The sequence below is a fragment of the Nasonia vitripennis genome, chromosome 2 (assembly GCF_009193385.2).
Source record: "Nasonia vitripennis strain AsymCx chromosome 2, Nvit_psr_1.1, whole genome shotgun sequence".
Lineage (NCBI taxonomy): Eukaryota > Metazoa > Arthropoda > Insecta > Hymenoptera > Pteromalidae > Nasonia > Nasonia vitripennis.
Genome location: NC_045758.1, coordinates 31,551,989 through 31,571,344, shown reverse-complemented (window position 1 = coordinate 31,571,344; position 19,356 = coordinate 31,551,989). Strand labels below are relative to the sequence as shown.

At 46.0% G+C, this 19,356-nt stretch overlaps 1 protein-coding gene and 1 long non-coding RNA gene across 18 annotated transcripts in view; both read left to right on the top strand.

Moving 5' to 3' along the window:
• The window catches only part of LOC100677801, a 48,466-nt gene that overhangs the window by 21,405 nt on the left and 7,705 nt on the right, over positions 1-19,356 (top strand). For 10 of the 16 annotated variants that reach the window (XR_004344576.1, XM_016982206.3, XM_031924533.2 and 7 more), the window contains exons 1-4: positions 1,743-2,337; positions 3,558-5,391; positions 5,475-5,640; positions 5,732-5,917. Coding sequence is in view for 15 of the 16 variants with exons in the window: in XM_016982206.3 (XP_016837695.1) it covers positions 2,224-2,337; positions 3,558-5,391; positions 5,475-5,640; positions 5,732-5,917 (2,300 nt within the window). In the remaining variant the exon portion in view is untranslated. Of the gene's footprint in view, positions 1-1,717; positions 2,338-3,557; positions 5,392-5,474; positions 5,641-5,731; positions 5,918-19,356 lie in introns of those variants that run through there. The other 6 variants (XM_032596685.1, XM_016982204.3, XM_016982205.3 and 3 more) reach the window with 3 other exon arrangements.
• On the top strand, positions 5,924-13,346 carry LOC116738498. 2 transcript variants are annotated; one of them, XR_004344577.1, is made up of 2 exons: positions 5,924-9,183; positions 12,313-13,346. It is a non-coding gene; the product is annotated as an uncharacterized LOC116738498 (long non-coding RNA). The 2 variants fall into 2 exon arrangements; XR_004344578.1 differs by having other exon boundaries at positions 5,924-9,193.

The following is a 19,356-nucleotide window of genomic DNA, read 5'->3' as shown; positions in this document are numbered from 1 at the left end:
ACAGGTATGTACATGCGAACGAGGGGGATTATAAAATGATGTGTAACTGATACTTCTTCGAGTACAGCATATGGAAGCCATATACCCCCGATTTCGCATTACCTTACAAGATTATTACACCCGGAAGCGAGCTCGCGCGTTGCAAATTGACCTCCTATAAGTAGTAGTTTAGCGTCTTGGCGCATACTTTCGTAATCGGGTTTCTTCTTATAAGGCGCATCGACTGCAGCGTTTGAAATTCTAAGTGTAAAAGTGCGAGTGTGAGGTTTGTGGAGGATGCTTGAGACTTTTTTCTTTGAATTTCTCAGTTTCTCGCGGAGCAGAGGAGAGATGTCGAGAGCTAGTTCTGTTCTTGCGAGAAACTCGTTTTCGAAATAATGTAAAAGTTAATTGATCCTGTAGTGCATGGCCGCTAATTAAAATCGAGAAAACTCGAGTTTAGAGTAACACGATATTTCAATTATCCTCTAGTTGAAACGATAGCTGCTAATAATTCTGGTATTAATTGGTTATTATTTCACGTCAAATTACAGGTCTTACATGTAGCACAGATTCACAAACAAGAAAAAGTGGCTTGATCCAGCTATTTCACTTATCAAAAAACAGAGCCATCCAAGCATTCGAATTACAGGCTCAGCCCTGCCAAGTTTCTTCTCGAATCCGCATCTCATCTCTCCACCAAATATCGAAGCCGCTTCTCCGCGTATACCGGCCAAAAATTCTTCATCTGCCGCTCGAAAAAAAAAACAAAATTTCCTCCAATTCTATACTCTCGCGCACCGATCCATTTAGCGGCAATGATAACAAGCTCCGACCCGCTCCGCTAAAACACACACGGGTCAGAGTATACCTCGTGCTTTTTTTCATCCGGTTATATTTCGAGATCCGCGAGTGCGAGCACACGTATTCACACACACGTACGTGCGCTCGATGCGCGCAGTTCTATATTCGTCTCCCGGGGCCTCTGGAGTCGAGCGCAAAACGTGTATTGCAGAGAGAGTAGTCTTCGAAGACACCACTGCGGCGACGACCGACCCCGTCTCGAGAGCTGCGCACAGATAAACGGTCGCTTTGTGTTACGGCGCGAGAGACGAGTTTCTTTACTCGACGTCCTCAAGTGCTGCGGATACAGTGAGAGAGAAGGAAGAAGAATTGTTTTTGCGCTAGTGCGGAGGGAATTGGATCGTGCATTGTTGATTAAGAGTGTGTTGTGACGCTGGTACCATTGAGACGAGTCAGCCGGGGAACGATGAGCTGCAGGTGGTGTATTTTGTTTTTGAAATCTGTAGATTTAAGAGTATCCATCTTCGGTTCAGATTTATTGGCTTAAAATATAGTAAGGAGAGTATAGCTGTAGGTTTAATTGCGAAAATCAATAAATTCATACGGCTCCGCAGAGCGCAGCGCTCGTATGTATATAATAACGCATTCATAACCATCTTTACATAATACCCCCCGCATACCGGTGAATATCGAATCTTCCACACAACAAAACCCACTGCCGTCTCTTGCATAACGAGAATCATCGTCGATAACAAAAAAAAAAAAAAATCGCTCGCCAAATTTGTTTTTCTTCTAAACACATAAACAAGCTCTACTAATCTCTCTCGATTCGCGCTAATGATATCTCGATCCATACCGAAAGATTACGCACACCGCCGTCGTCATACACGAAACACACATCGATCCCCTTATCACCACAGCTCGATAGAGCTCTTCGCGCACAGAGTCTCTTCGCCGTCAGTATAGTCTAAGATCGGTGCAACGACACCATCAGGGGAGAGAGAAAAAAGAACCACCCCCCACATTAATACGTCCCTGGCGCAACCCTCGCTGCACCGGCTCGGCTATATAGAGGGCAGTTTGCGCCTGCGCAGTACATCGGATCAATCCATACCGTCCGCCTCCGTCTCTCTCTTTCTCTCTCTCTCTCTTGCTCGGAGGAACTTGCGCAGCGACGTCGTTCGCTCCTGGCGCTGCAAGCTCCTACGTCGCAGACGTGCGCCACCGGCAGCAGGACGTTCTTCCTCGTCGTCCGCTAAAGCGATATCGTTGAATCCCTCCTCGTCATCATGTGAGTGTCTCCGAGTCAGAAGTACCTACACGAGAGAAGCAGTGGTTCCAGCTTGTGTTTGCTGGATTTTCTGGAGGGAAGAGAGAGAGAGAGCGATGGAGAGGAAGTGAGGAAGGCAAGAAGAGCCAAGTGATTCTCGAGGAGCTAAAATGGCGAGGCACAGGTATTACGAGGACGACGAGGAGTTCCGCTACGGGCTGAGGTATCAGGAGGATCTGCAGGAGAACGAGAAGGGAGAGCCCTCGGCGAGAGCCTCTTCTGCGGTAAGACTTTGGCGTCGGACGGGGGATAGGGTTTTGTTTGCTGTAGATTTGTATGCGTGGGCGATTCTCTCGTATTTTTTTTTTCTCTCGAGCGATTCGGGAATTTTCGGTGAGTCTTGCGGAACCGTCTGGAGTAGGATGTGTGCGCGCGTGTGAGTCTGATCATTAATCATGCGGCTAATTGCTGGTGGATACAAGGTTTCATCCATAGCGTTTACATGAGTAACGAATGATTTGGGCTACCTGCACCGTACATTTTCCACGAGCTTAATTTTATTCAATCCTGTGCATCTTTTTCTCCTAAGAGAGCGTAGTTTGCAAAAATAATTCCACAGCCGTACACACACTCTCTGACTTATCAGTAGTAGCTCGAATTATCTCCACCAACACTCATCCATCCTCATGGAACACTTCAAGGCAAACAAAAAAGTGTATAATCGTATCGGTTTCAAAGTCTGATGCAGTGGCACAAAGCCGCCGCGTGACTAACATCTTTATCGTCGATTCATTATTCTTTCCAGGCACTATGCTTATCTCACCTCCGCGCAATACTTTTCGATAAGACGCATCATCGCAATATATTTTTCTCTCAGTTTGGGACGTCTGCCAATATAGGTCGACGATCCGCGTGCAGATGCATATGTGTATGTATACAGGTATACAGCACGCGTATATCGAGGGGAGGGGGGGGGGCGACACACAACGTCAAAGTCGACGATCGATCGTAGGCGCAGCGGTTGCGCGGCGAGTTTTTTGCCGGGATGAACTTTCTCGCTGCGAGCTGCTGCAGGTGCCTGCATGGAAATTCGCGTCGCCGGCAACCTTGGCCGTTTCAGGGACTTGCGTGCCCGATGATCGTAAAAGTCGTGTGTGTAGCGAATATATTCGGCGATGTGTATTTTGTCGTTGATCTAATTGGGGCTGTACACGGGTAACTCTGACGCGTTTTGTCCCCGGCGGCTTATTTTAGAAGCGAAGTTTTCCGAGCTATTTCCGAAGTTTGCACTGCGGAAAGCTCGGCTCCGGTTTACTGATTTGAAGAAATTAAAAAAAAAAAAAGCTATAAGCTCAGGTTTGTATTCGAAACGATCCCGAAAAGAAAGCCAACCCCTGCAAAAAATATACCACACGCAGTGAGCCACTCCAATCCCCATCAATCAATCAAGTGAAATACCTATAGAACGAGAGACTAACTCTCCCTTTTCTCTTTCCTCCAACAGGGCGATAGCAAGAGCGCGTCGAAGAGGGGCGCGCCACACACACGGGGCACCGCCATATCCTTCGGCTTCCGCCGGCGCCCGGCGGCCACCGGCATTCCCGTCCCCGTAGCCAAGTACCAGGAGACCAGCAGCTCGGCGGCTCACCAGCGCTCCAAGTCCGTCGGTCCCGAGCACGAGTCGGCCCGGCGTCGCCAGGCCGACGAGGACTTCTGCCAGCCGTCCTCCCGCTACCAGAACTACTCGTCCTCCGGCAGGTCGACTCCGCGACTGGCTCCGCCCAAGAAGGCCCAGGAGTCCAGCGGACTGCCCGTCAGGACCAACAGATTCGGCTTCCGAACCCAGCAGCAGAGGTTCACCGATAAAGTCACCGACCTCTCCTTCAACAATCACAGCGTCAGGGATTTCGGGCACCAGGAGAAGCTCGACCAGTTCCAGAGCGTTCACCAGGAGGAGGCGAGCTTCAGGGCCAGGCAGAACAGGTCGCCGGCCCAGCCGAAGCCCAGACCGTCGCCCATCAATCAGCCGAGCTACAACAACAACCTGAACAACAATGTCGACGCCAACAGGAGGGGCTCGGACATACCGACGCCGGTGGGAAAGTACACGCTGCACTCGTCCCACCTGCCGCTGCCGCAGTACGCCGTGAGGATGAGCGACGCCAGCTCCAAGATCGCCAAGACCGTCGCCAACCAGAGTCGCAAGGTTGGAGTCTCCTCGGCCAGGGCCACAACAGCAGGCACCTGCAGCTCGAAGGAGGGCTCCGGAACCGAGGACTCCGGAGTCGGCAGCCAACACGGCGGCTGCTCCGACGAGAATGGCGCCGGCGGAAGGTCCAGGTACGAGTACTACGAGAGCACGAGGCGACAGCCCAGGAAGCTGGGTCTCACGATCACCGGCAAGAGCTTCGACGTGCGAGACGTCGACGACGAGGATCACACCGTCACCGAGATATCCGTCATCCCGCTGCCCAAGAACTTTGCTCAGCAGCAGCTCCAGCAAGCCGCCAGCGCGCACCATCGCAGCCTCAGTCACCAGCTGAACACCGGCCTGGTGCGGGAGAGGACTAACCAGTACCAGCGAGCCATCCTCAGCAAGGACAATAGGTTCAACGACTCGACGACCTCCATGTCCACCACCTCGTCCGAGGGCTACGACGAAGGCTTGGGAGAGGAGAAGGCTTACAAAGACAGATCACGCTCGGAGAAGCTCGCCGCGACCTCCTCGTGCTCCTCGTCCGTGATGATGCGTTCGACCGACCTGAGTCCCCCCAGTTCCGACGAACAGGAGTTCGGCCACGGAGGCGAGGCCATGGCCGACGAGTACTCCTTCAGCTCCAACGAGGACTACAACCAGAGGATGGAGAGCCTGGCCATCAACACCGTCACCCAGACGACCAGCCAGCACATCAAGGCCATCTCGAACGCGGCCAAGAGCGGAGCTCTGCCCAAGAGCACACTGCGCTCGGTGATGCTGACCATCGAGGACCCGGCGTTCGCGGCCGTGGCGGCGACCACCACGACCCTCATCGATGACGAGACTTCGCCGGTCGACAGTCTCTTCGACAGCCCCACCGCCAGCGTCTCCCAGTCCGACGTAAAGCTGCCCAAGAAGGAGAACATCAACGTCATGGAGAGGTCGGGGAACACCATCGAGGACGACAGTCCCGGCACGCCGACCAACGCTTCGAACTCGCTGAGCTTGTCCGAGGGCAGGGAGTACTTCGACGACGAGATCGCCGACCAGCCGGGACTGGTGTTCGACGAGACGCTCAGGGATGCATCGACCGCCAATACGGACCACAGTCAGACTGTCCTGGAGACTCAACCCAAAATTAGTGAGTGTTTTGTTCATTTTCTTTGCGAAAAATATCGCAGTGAGTTAGCGCGCTGAAACTAATTCGCTTTTCTTCCATTACAGACGCACTGCAAGGCCGGAGCGTGGAGAACAGTCCGATGCACGGGCGCAAGATGAATCGAGCTGGCAGCGTCAGCACATTGTCTTCCTGCGAGTCTCTCGCCTCGGACGATCTGATGATGGACTACGAGCGCAGCGACGCCAGCTCCTTCGGAGACGTCAATACTCGGTACGTAGAGACTTCGCAACTATGTATAGTTTTGATGCAAGTAACACGGAGAGAGACTATTGGAAACTGACGGGGAATGTTTCTATTTCAGGGGAAATTCAACATTCGTCATGCAAGACTTGGATGACGCAACGAGTCTTCTGGAGCTAGAAATACAGGGACAAGAAGTGATGAAGGAGTGGAACACGCTGTTGGGCCAGTCCCATCAGGCGCTTTCCAATTCAACGAATAACAATATCAACGTCGGCCTCAACAATAATCAAAACACGGATTCTGGGTGTGTATACTCGCTTTTATCGACAAAGTACGTACGTTCTGCGAGAAAGCTGGATGGATTGTTGGGTGAAGTAAACGACTTTCTCGCAGAACAGATCTGTTTCAATGTCGAGGAGCCGAAACAGTGATTAATCGCGTTGTGGTGTCGAGGAAAAGCAAAAATTAATCACCGTTGAGGTATCCGATGACAGAAGCTTTATCTATAATGAAAAATCAGAGAGACGTAGTGGTACTGATTCTGCAAACAAATGCCTTTCTTCAAATTCTCTTCCAACTGAGCTTTTTCTGTCACTTTTTTCACGTTTGTTTCGTTTGCGCTGCATGCTTTACTTTTTGTGCGATATTCAAGTTACCATACAGCCAACTTATCGTTTACTCTTCCAAAACTACGTGCTTTACCAATAAATGTTTGTTTTTTAGTCTGGTTATTTTTTTGTAAATTTCGTGATCCGCCTGTATTCTGTTATCGGATGATAATCCCAGCCCGCGTATCATTTTCAAAGTCCGCAATCAATAAAACGATCAATCGTTTAATTAAAGAGAAATAAAAAGATACGAGCAGGAACACTCGTAGTCTGCAATGATCACGATGATTCGCACCGTTAAAGCGCACAATGTAGGCTGACGCGACGACTAATGATTTTTCGGGCCGAGAGCGAGAGTCGGCGCACATTACGTATATATCAGCGGCTGTCTCGACTCCCACCTTTTGGCGAATCTCTAGCGCCCACTCGAGCAAAATGCGCCGAGTTTATGTGTCTGCGCTTGAGTCACCACCCTCGTCCGTAAGCTCCGCCGAGACCGGACCATGCAAATTTTTCTTATACACCTTGTATTCGCTATCTTTCCAGTTTTATGAGTCCACTGCGACAATTCGCGTGCAAACGCGCTGTAGGTAGATCTTTCGCGGTCTCGCGCCAACTTTGTGAGTTATCGCCGGCGCGCATTGCAGTCGGGTTGTCGCGCCGGAGCCATTGTATATTATGTAATTAGGTGGTAGCTTTATCGGTTTTTATTTTCATTGGTTTTATTGCTTCTTATTCTTGTTTCACGAGACTGTATTCTTTTTGAGTGTTTTGTAGAGTTCTAATAATCTACACTTACATAATAGAGTAATTTTAACAAATTATATACTGTTAATATAGTTTTACAATATGTCGCATATAAACTATTCAAAGCTTGTTGTGTTTTGATGAAATATTCATGATAAAGCATAGCTCAAAAGCTTCACATGCTTTTTATCTACCTTGTAATATATGAGTAGACATTTTTACCAATAGATCTAGAAACTGATTTGCGTATAGGTACATAAATCGAGTAATTGTTAGAAACATTTTTATTGAAAATTCTACCCTACTCGGAATAAATCCGAATTATCGACGCACGGCACTATAGAGAGCACAGAGAGGCTCATAACTGGCGTCGGTATAGCGAATGCGCCTTTCACTGGGATGGCAGCACGGTCTGCGCGCGGCGCAAGCTGAATGTGAATCGTAGTACCTATGACTCATCCGGCATTACGATGTTTTTATCGCAACATACGCAGAGCCGTAATAGTTATACACTGAATATATATATACGACAGTTTTCTATTGTTCTTAAAAATTGAATGTTTCTACTTTAGTTTCATCACCTAAAATCATCTCATTACACCCTCCCAACATACTCTTTACTTCATTGTATTCACCGACAAATTCATTTTTAATTATCGCTCCGAATGAATTTAATACCAGACCCCAACCTGCGCATTAACGAGCCTCCAGATCCGGTATCGAGTATCACGAAGCTGTTTTATTAAAACATTTAGCTTCCGTTTCTCGGCCCTTGCACTTTTGAGGCATCGGCGCAACTCCTCCTCGCAACTCGAGCTCATTATTCGCGCCACGAAGAACTAGGCGACTGAAACACTACCGGCTGCATTATGCACGCGAAGGTATATATAGATACAGTGTAGGTGGACAAGAAAGTCGATTAGGAGTCTTCGCGTGACGCTGTTATAAACGGGCGCATGTAGTATACACGACCTAATGCTGACAATAGGGCCGCTCGATATATCGACTATTTTTGTCAACGAGTTGCGCCGCACACATGTGTGTTCAACTACTATAGCAAGTTGAAATTTTCCATTCGCTAGAAGAGCAGATCTTGTACTTTGGAACAAATGATATATATATATATATATATATATATATATATATATTCCGCAATATGAAAGTCGGTAGTAGACGGGGTTCGTGCAATAAAGCAATCCTGGAACTTCTGTTCTTCGTCGTCCCTTCGCCTTCCGAGACATCCCTCTGAGCGAGCTTTGTCAGCTTTTACGCGTGTAGGCGCGCTTGACAACGCTGTCATCCTTCTGTCTTATACTCTCCGATGCCAATTCTTATACAACTAAGTGGAGTCTCAGAGACACTCCGGGATGATTAGCCTTTGGCTCCTTTCTCGACGTGTTTGCGGACTCTTTTGTTTCGAGAGGGACTAATGAGGGTCGGTCTAATAATCCAGTTTCGGAGTCGAATATATTAATAGTGGGCGGTTCGGTTTTAGGCGGCTGTTATAATGTCCTTGTTGATCAGGATGATCGGGGATAATTTATCTTATCTGCATCCATAGCCACGCATCGGTTATTTTTAAATATACTTCAAGCTCAATTGCTGGACGTTTTAAAATTTCTTAATCCGAGCAATCGTCGTCCCCCATAAAACTCCTCGCAACACCTATATAGTAGTAAAGGGCCGTAGGTACAGTAATATATAGTATATACACGCAGCAGCGGCTGCAGACCGAGTACGCCGCTGCGGTTCAGTGCAGCCGGTGGTTGCGCGAACGCGTATACGCTTCTGTGTGTGTGTGTGTGTATATATAGCTATACACAAGCCTCGCTTATGCGCGCCTCAGTCCGGCGGCCGAGCGAACTGCCAGTCGGCATCGCACCGTCGCGTCGCGCGGATCAACCGCCACTTCGTGCAGTGTTTAACACACACACACACACACCGAACACGAAATTCCTTTTTAACCGTCGCGTTGTTTTTTCGAAAGCAGTTTTCGCGCTCTCGCATCGGGTGCGCGACGACGTCGCGTGTGACACTCGTGTGACATGGAGTGAGAGTCTGAATCGGAGAGGAGAGAAGCGTCTCGATCGCCTCACCTTGGCGTGGGGGGGTGGACGTACTTTGCGATTGATATAAGACAGGCTGATGGTGCGCTGTGCGCGAAGTGCCGAGTCCTGCTGATCAGCTGATATTTCTTTGAATTTCGGGACTGAAGGTTCGTGCGAGTGAGTCATTCGACGCGGAGAATTGTGCGGAGTTTTCGTTGGTTGAGGTTAATTTTTTTTTTTTTTACTAAATTATACGAGCAACCTTAGGAAATTCCACTGGATTCTCGTCGACGAGTGTCTCACGTGCGATCTGGTGAAACGAGAGAGGAATTTTTGCGTCTTGTTTATAAAGCGGAGAGTCGCGTGTAGAGGCAGGAGTGCGTATGAATTATAAAAACGACGTCTGGCTTGTGGGGGGCACTGGAAAATCAATGACCGTCATGTCGCGTTACGCGTCTAATCGAAAATGTCGCTTTTATCATCATCTGCATTTTTTTCTACTGTCCATCGTGTTCCTGCAGTCATGCTTTTTTGTTGATAATACATACCTGTTCGTTCATTTACATGCCGCATGATATAGTTCTGTTGATTTTTGTTGCGAAACGTGTTCCACGGAGAACTTGTGTCATTATACTTTCTCTATATTTTAGTAGGTAATTGTAATTGCCCCCTCCCCCCCTCCCCTGCAGAATTCCACTAGTTATCTTCCTTATTTTCGTTCAGTTTCCCTACATCACCAATCCGTGACTGATACGGTTAGATAATTATGCAAATAAACTATGTAAATCACGCTTCCGATTATTAAAGCTATTTTCCTCGTAATTTGTTTAATGAGCGCGTTAGTTTTCATCGTTCGTATATGAAAATTTCATTAAATTATTTCTTATAGCCGAGAACATTGCTTGGAAAGTGTAAAAAATTTAGGCGCTCGTAAAGTTTTTATTGGAAAGATGAAAATTCAATTGCATTACTTTCTAAATGCTTCCGAGCAAAATTCCTAGCTGTAAGTGCTCAGCGTAGTTTAGCAAGAAACTCGTGCGCAAAAATGATTCGTAATGCTTTATGATTCATTGTTTCTTCTCGATTCCGTCGATGCCGTGCGCCGGTGTGTTTTTAATCTTATCGAGAGCTTGTGGAACGTGACGATTATTCAATTATTAGCGCTGTATAGAAGCGTGATTTACATTTAGTTGGACATTCCTCAGTCTAGAATAATACAGTGTAAAGGTGAGCCTATAACCGAGTCTGTACATTTTTATACATATGTTAAAATTTTTTCCCAAATTTTTGCATCTTAGCTTGCGTTAGACTTTGTTTGAAAATCCTGAAAAGACGTTACGAGTTCTTTTTGAATTATTGTATTTTTGTTTGCATTTTTTTTTCTGATACGTTTAGCTCTTAAAATTTTACATCCTCGCTTCTGTTCAATTTGAAGAAAAGAATGAAAGATTGATTTTACATAGGTTTAGTGCTAACTCATACCACGGCTGTTGAACTCCTATGAATAGAGCAGATTCCTCGTGTTGATAAAAGAACAAAAAGGAAAAAAAAATTGAACTGCGTCAGTGGCACTGAACCTATTGAATTTCAAATTACCTCGTCGTATATAAGAATCAAAATTAATCATAAATTTTTAATCGAATATGCTGACGAAATGACTTTATCGATTACAGGCTCCCTTTAAACCCTAGCAGACCGAGCGAGCTTTTACATGTTGTACCGTTGCGTTTGCAGAAAAAAGTCGAAAAGACGCTAGGATCAGAAATGAAAAAATAAGCCTTGCGATATAATAGCCAAAATCTGTATGTGATCCACCGAGCTCTGAATAAGCAAAGAATACTGTGGAAATCTGACGGTGCCGGTAATTTTGATGTGTTCTAGCGCGCTAGTAAAGCTAGGCAAGGACGAACAGGGTGGGGACTACTACCAGCTGACCTTTCCTAACTAGATAGCCTACCCCCGTAGCCGCATTATAATCGCAAAAAAAGTGCGTTACGGCGATACGGCGTGTACGAGAGAGAAAGAAAGAGAGAGAGAAAGACACAGACGAAAAGGGAGAGTAAGAGCAGACGCTCCGAAATTACTGTGTACCAGCCGTCCTATTTCGGATCACTTACCGAAAATAGGATTCAGAAGGGAGAGAAAGAGAGGAGCTCAGCGCTGGAACTCTGTGTGACAGAGTCGTTTTTCTCTCGTTTCCGGACTTTGACTTTGAGCTCAGTGAACCGGGAGAGAGAGAGATAGAGAGTCGTGAACTCTGCGACGCGGGATGAACTTGGCATTTTTGGATTTTTATTTTCTCATCGGAGAGACACGCGCGCGAAGACGAATCAGTTGGGTCGTTGACGATCGAGTTTGGAGTTTGCTTTGAATCCGGTCTTAATGACACGATCTTTCCGCTCTAGCGAAAATTCAGCTTACTTTGAACTGCGTAAAAAGAAGTTAATATACTGTAGCAATATTTTGAGATGCAATATCTTTTTGTACTTTAGAGAGAGAGCGATTTTGATAACTTTACAGTAAATATAAAGGGACTAGTTGAGACGCTGGAGATATAAAGATATAACTTTTGAAATAATAAACGATTAGAGATCGTAGTTAAGACCGGATCGGCCATGACGCGTAAAATTTTTGTCGGATCGGTGATAATTGTACACTTTTGAAAACTAATGACTTTCTCTCGATGTAACCGATGGTAGTTGTACGTGTAATTTAATTGTTATATCAACGTGCAATCTATAATACGTAAGCAGATAGGAAAAAAAGAAAATTATTAAAAAAAACTTGTATACATGTCTCTCGTCCAATGTCAATCTTATGATTAACTGATTATAAAAGAATTATTCGAGAATATCAAATTTAACAACGGAGTCGATCGTTCCCGCCCATATTTACACTTGCAGCAAGATTCACATAATACGCGTAAACTCTATGATTACACCTAATCTTCGAAAGAAAGCATATAGCCGATCTTCCCGTTCTCTTTTTTATAACTGAAAGAAGGAAGCATGATATTAAAGCCGAGATCGCCAATTATTCGTCCTCGATAAAGTTTTAGCGCAGGCAATTTTGCACTCGTTTCTCTCGTCGCGATAAGAAAAGTATAAGCGACTTCCGTACCGATTTTACAATACACACACATACGTAGCGAGACCAAATATCAACTAGACGAAAATTTATATACTCTAAGATTACGTATACGTAACAAAAACTATATACTCTCTTGCATTATAAACAAAGCGATGAAAATACTCAAGTATAATACTGATGAAAAAAAAATATTGTAATTTTCTTAGAAAACGGACCTAAAGACAGTAAAGTGCAAACAATAATAAGCGAGAAAAGTGCGCGGTGTATTTTCTTCCACTGTGAGTAACATAAGGCTTCCCTCGCGAGAAGCGCGAAGCAAAAGGGGAAAAAAGAGTGTGTCGACGCGTCGAGCAAGAAAGAAACGAAGACAAGACGGCAAATAATAATAGGAGCGAACTGGAGGAGAGGAGTCGGCGAGAGAGAAGCATCAGCCGAGGACCGATGGTGAGGCCGATGAGGAAAGGCGACGAGCTCGCCGAGGCGAGGAAGTCGTCCAGCGGCAAAAGCATCGTCACCTCGCCGACCGGCACGCAGTCGTCTCCCTCCGCCAACGGGTAATTTAATGAGATTTTTTTCCGCATCATTCCACGTATCTGTTATTATCGTTATTACTCTTGTATAAGAGCGACTTTCAGTTTGTCGTCGATGAGAAAATTTTGGTAATACATTGTATACATATGGTAGAGAGTATACTCTTAGATATTTTTAGAGGCGAGGTATTATATCGGCGCAGAGCAAGCCGTGAAAAATTTACATGACACTTTTTGATAAAAGCGGAGAGACATTTCGTACCATTGAAACAATCAGCAGCTATAGTAATTCATTTTGAGGTGTATACGAGTACTTGTATAGGATATAACAGATGTGTCAAACCAGTTTCCGTTATGCAACATGTGATTCGATTTTCTTTCGTTGGACCATAGGACTATTTTTATATAGCGACTATTGCGTTACATACCTCATTACTTTAAGTATGAATTATTTGCGTAAGAGAGTTTATACTCATTTTTGCGTTATAGTTCTTCTGTTGATTCTGTATAATTATTATAAATAAGTGGACAGATACGAAGCGCGTATACTGTGTGCGTTAGGAGTGATACAGGTACGTTCATGGTTGAAAAATGAAATTATATTGCTCAAATATATTTATAATAGTGCGATTTATTTATTTTCACCGAATCATATTGTATTTTAAGGTTATATTATGAATAAATCTTGTTTAAAACGTTTAGCGCAATAATTGTCACTGCGTTTCACTTATTTATCGACGAATCCGTACACATTAAGATTATATACCGTTACTTTCATTGGAAACATAAATTTTTACTTTGATCGTATATACGCAAGATAAAGTTACACTCGTATCAGTTATATATCTGAAAGTACAGCTTTTGTAGATAACAGTTTCCCAATACTTTTATTATTTTTGCTTTCCATATCAATCCTTTTTTTGCACGCTTCTATATACACTTTATCGCCGCAGTATATGATTTGTCGAACAATATTTTTATTTGCCTCATCATCGCTTTCTTAAAAGGCTTAAGCGCCAATGCGATCGCCTTAGGCGAAACCTCATACAGTCCAGAGGTTTATATTCAAGAGCGCGTGTGCGAGAGAGATCGATGAAAGGTAATACGCGCGCATCGAAACAAAAAGCGTACAACGACGCAAACTCGTTCCTGAAATATCCAAAGAAATGAAGTTGTGAATTCTGCGGTCAAGGGTTTTTCTCGTGTATACCTATATAACGTATCCCTCGGGTTGCACCAGCGCTACTTTTTTGGTAGTCGCGACCATTGTTGACATAATTTCGGTTGCGAGGCACGTCCTTCTGACTCGCCTGCATACGAATCTTTCTCCCGACTTTCAAATGATCTTTATACCTTTGCTGTATAAAGAGAAAAACACACTCGACGTCGCGAGAATCAATCAACGTATATGCATCGCGTTACCCAACAAAAGTTCATCCAATTAGCCAACTCTCATGCCGTCGTATGCACATGCAGACTACGAGCCTCGTCGTCGACCGCGTGTGTAATCGCGGATATGGTAGCGCGCGGCAACCGGTTTAGTATTTCAACCTTGACTCGTTAACGATTACGCAGACTGCATAATTCCCAGATATAGCACGTGTGCGTGAGTATTCACGACTCCGGCTTTGTATACCTGAGCCTCAGCTGCTACTGCAAGAGGGAGATTATCCGCTCGATTCGTTCCGATTCCGAGCTAGAGAACAACGACCTTGCGCCGAGTCTTTGATCTGAGAATCGGCTACTTTTCTATTCCATCTCGAGCGAAAGTATAGCTGGAGTCTAGTTTTATTAAATTTCGTTCTTCTCGTCGGAGAGAAAATTATGAATGTTGTCGGCTCAGCGTGAAATAGGGAAATTCTGAAACGCCGCCATACCGCGGAGAATGTTTTTTCTCCACTCCTCTCGAGTCCATTATTGCTAACAAGTAACGCTCTGATTATGCCACGGCGGCGGCGGTTGCTCTTCGAGGAATCAATGGATTCGATCACTTTCGAGAGCTCGATGCTAATTCTCGCTACTTTTTTTTCATTCTCTTTAATATAACGCCACCTGGAAATCTCTATTTTGTAAAAAGTATCGCAATATTCTTTCATTTTTGCACAACGTACCGTCACAGCAGATAATATCGCGTGCGCGACCCAAAAAACTTTCTACGCGATAGCAACAACAAAGTTCCGAACTTTCACAAAACAATCAAAGCTCCGTCCACTGTTCCCAAACAGCCCACACACAATACCTCAAGAGACTTAATTTTCCAGAACAATGCAAAGAAAGAATCGTCATCGAAAAAGTCCCGTCTAATTAGCGCCACGGCGATTTTCCCTCTCCGGACATTTCGACACTCGTTCCCAGCTCTGTGTGTACGTGTGTGCTATACTGCAACATCGAAAGATACCGCGAATATTCACGCTCTCTGACCCGCGGCGCGCAGGCAGCTATGACGCCGAGCAAAGACACGACGACGACGACCGGACGCTCGTCGCCATTTTTCCCGGCGGCAGCTGATAGGATTCCTCGCGGTTTTCCCCTCTTTTTCTCTTCATCTCGCGGCGAGAGATGAAAGATCGATCGCGAGACTCTCTTTTTACGAGATTTCGGAGTATCCTCTCTTTGCCGGGAGGGAGGTTTACGAGGTTTATTCTTCAAACAAAGCTCTTTATACGGCCTCCAGGAATGCAAATTAAAGAGAGTAACGATGCATTATTTATACACCCCGTAACGTTTCAATTCTAGTTTTACTCGAGTATAATCGATCTTTTGCTCGCGTGGACGAAGAAAAAAGTGTCTCCGAAGAGTTTTCTTCGGGCTCGAGGGTATTCAGAGCGCGACGTTCGTTTTTTTTTGCCGTGAAGTAGGAGAAAAAAATAGCGATTGTTTCGCGCGAGGCTTGTAAAATTTTACGAAGCTACCGATCATCGACGTTTTCGCGCCAATGGCTCTGCGATGGAAACTCCAAAGTCGTTGCTCCTTTTCTAGCCGAGGATAATCGATGCTTTACTGTACGCGACCTTAACAATCGCGCGCAGAGACATATTATACACTTCTCTAAAGCGACTTGGCTACTCTATTTATGTACAATATAGTATCCAACGCTGTAGACTTGCCCGCGCGCGGTAATTACGAAAATGACGTTCTTCCGCGAGCGAAATAGAAAGTTAATTCACGTAAACTCGAGAGAGAGAGAGAGAGAGAGAGAGGGAGAAACAAAGTCCCACATTTTACTGCTCTGCGAATCCCGTATTTACACGAGAGAACTCGAAAACTAAGAGTGTACACCTTCGATTTCGTAAATTTCGATCGCGGAAACGTCGGCTCCAGCGATATGGAACGATTGTTCAACAAAGCTCTTACCCCACTTACATATGGACTCGCGGATCAATTCCTCAGCACAGAGAGCGCTAATCTCCATCGCCGCTCACGCACGGTAGACTTTCTCGCGCACGCGACTGAATTAAATCAGGGGCGTGCTCCAGATTAACGCTCGCTTCCTATGTACTCTTCATCGTTATGTTATACTCGTGGCTATATACTGCCGTGTGTTATTGCGCTGCAGGTGTCTTGGATTCGCGCTCCAGCGATTCTTACTTTTCTTTTGCGTACATACGCATTTGTAATTGCGAAAGAGCCTCTGCGTTGTATATTCTTAATTGATCGAATGGTTATGCGGAGATGAATTTGCGATGCGGTTTTATTAATTGAATTATACACCCGAGCATCGCGTGCTCGCGGCCTGGATATAGCGCACATGCTTCTGATCTGTGAATTTGCGATGAAAGCCGTCGTCACGAAGGCAATTAATCATCGTCTAATCTGATGTTTTTTTTTTCAAGCACAAAAATTCACGATTATTATTAGATCCAAAGCGACGTCATCAGCTTGATTATATCAATCCAAGCTGAAAACTCTCTATACTATTGACAGACGCATCAAACATTTACCCTCCCGCCTTTCATCGTCGTCCGCGAAATATCGACTCGAATATACACACAGTCGGTCGCGCGTAAATTTGCATAAAACATTCGCCGCTGCCGCTGTCGCGTGTGTATATAAAATCGGAAGCTTTGAGCCACGCGTTTCCTCGTTGTTTTCTTTTATTCTATATACCCTCCGCAACTTTTGGCAGCGACGCGATAGCCGCACTGCAGCTAAAAACTCGTGGAGCGGAGAGTGAGAGGCTAGACTGAAGGAGGAAGCAGACGGAGAGAGATATAATGGGAAGGAGATCGTAAAACAAAGGGAATAGTCGAGGGTCCGGACTGTAGTGGCGCTGGGAATAAGGGTAAAAAGTGAGGGAGTCGAGAGTGCTTGCCTGGCTGAATAAGATTAATTTAAAACGCTGCGTGTGGAGAATATTTGGCAGTGGAGTGGTTTGGATAGTACATACAATAATTTCGTTTTTTTTTATCCTCAAACTCCACGTAAGCACACATCGAACTACAAGAAAGCTCGATCGGAATCCTCCAATAAACCGGAATCCCGTTGAACTTTATATCGGTGTAGGAGATCCTCTTCGAGTGCCAAAAGCTCGTCCGGAGCTTTAGCTCGAGATAACGGAGAAGTGCGTGACACTGAAGAACGGACGAAAATTTCCAGAATGTCGAGGATGGCACTTGGGCCAAAACTGCAGCCGGTGTCTAGACGCTGAACGTATATGTATGCAGCGAAAGCTCTCGAGCTTTATACCGTGTGTACTTAACTCGCGAACGTATAGCGCAATAACGAGGCTTGATGGCTCTCGACGGTTCGCGTTTGTTTCTCAGCGGAAAATCGAGTTCTAATAATAAGTATATTTAACGCCTAATTTAATCGGTGATGTGTAAACTTTGCAAAGCGAAATTACGTTCAAAGCACGCGTCGCTCGGTTCTATTATTATCCCTTCGCGGCTATTTTCAAACTCTCTCTCTCTCTCTCTCTCTCTCTCTCCACGCGTATTATAACAACACAGACACCCGCGGGTAAACCTGACTAATTAGCAAACTCCACACACGGCAAATCGAGTTAAAACGGAATCCTCGATAAAGCCTGCGCGGCTGACCATTGCACACGCGTATAGACGCCGTAGGGGTGGGCGTCGTCATTCCCCGCAAAGCCTCGCTTTGTACCTACGCGCGTGGCTATAGAGCTTGGCTTCCGTCCAGCACAGGTTCTCTTTTACCGAATATAAAGTCCCGCGATCGATCCCCGCGTCTGCGAAGTTTTATTAGGGTTGGCTACAGGCCTGATGCTATCAGGTGTAATATTTTACGGCGCTGAGATTTGTAGACGAGATTGCGGGACGTCGCTCCTTTCTTGGATTCTATTATGCATCGGGAGCAGGATCTTTTATCTATATTTTATTTATATATAAGAGAGGAAAATTATTCGATTATTCGAGAGTGATTTTAACGAAATTTGTGATGAGCCTTTCCGAAAGTCCGATATCCGTAATAGTCAAAAGACTGACTTTGACGTCTTCGTAGAAGCTCTAAAATGCTCAATCTCCATCAAGTTCGCGCGGCGTTAGTGCTTTTAATCTCGACGCGAGATCTCGAGTCGTAAACCCTTCAGCGAAGTGCTCGCATGCGTTGCCCTCTCGCATCCGCGCGATGATTCATCCTCCAACTATCTCTTTCTCCTTATACATGCGTGAGAGAGCCGGCTTGGACTTTTCGATTAGAGAAGCTCTCTGCACTCGTCGCCGTCTAATTTCCTCGGGAGCTTTTATCGGTACAGACGTCGGAATCGATTCTCCCTCTTCTGCTACACAGAAGTACGAGCACAGGGCAGTCCTCTTCTCAAACTTAGTTTAACAAACGAAGTTTACTCATCACCAAGCAAGGCAGAAGCACACATCAAAGGGTTCGCAACAAAGAGAGAGCCTGCGCGTCCAAATTCGTCGTCGTCGACACCTCCCGCGCGATAGCATCATCCCACGCACAAGCATATGCGTGTGCGTGTGTATGTCCCTTCCCTTTCACCCATCTTCTTCACGCCCGCGCTATAAACTCACTTCTCTTCTGTCTGTCTGTCTGTCTCTCTCTCTCTCTCTCTTTCTCTCTCTCTCTCTCTCTCTCTCTCTCTCTCTCTCTCTCTCTCTCGGCCGCCTCTCGCAGCCGCGCGCGCATATCGAGCTCAGCAGTAGCTGGCGCCTGCGCGCTGCGGAGCTTTTTCTACAGCACGTCCCCGTCGTCGACGGGAAAACGTAGCGTCGCCACGACACACGCAGTCGTTTTTCCGTGTGTTCGCGGGCCCCTTCGGGCCCTCGTTTCTCGCTGTAAACTCAATCCAGTGTCGTTTCAAAGTTGCGGCCGAGAGTCCATGGCTTCGCCAGCTGTGTAGTATCGATCCGAGCTCGCGTCCTGTTTGTCTGCGTTTGTTTTTTATTTTCATCTTCGTGCGCGAGAATCACAGTGCGATATGATGTGCGGGGAAGTGCTGAAGTACGAGTTTCGAAGCTCCAGTGGATTGTAGGTTATTCCAGGGGCTCGACCTTGGTGCACCATCGATTTTTCGGAAAAGTGTGCGCGCGCGAGATGACGAAGTACAGGACGATCGAGTAGTGCCACGGCTGGCTGTTGTAGGGACTCGTCGACTGGTTCGATGTACCTGTGTGGTGAGTCGAAGGCAGCAGGCTATTGATTGAAAGGGCTCGTCTCTCACGTCTCCACAAAGTTTGCTCGATTCGATATTACAGCGAGTGTCGTCGTGTCTTGCTTATCTGCCCTGATTTCGCTCTA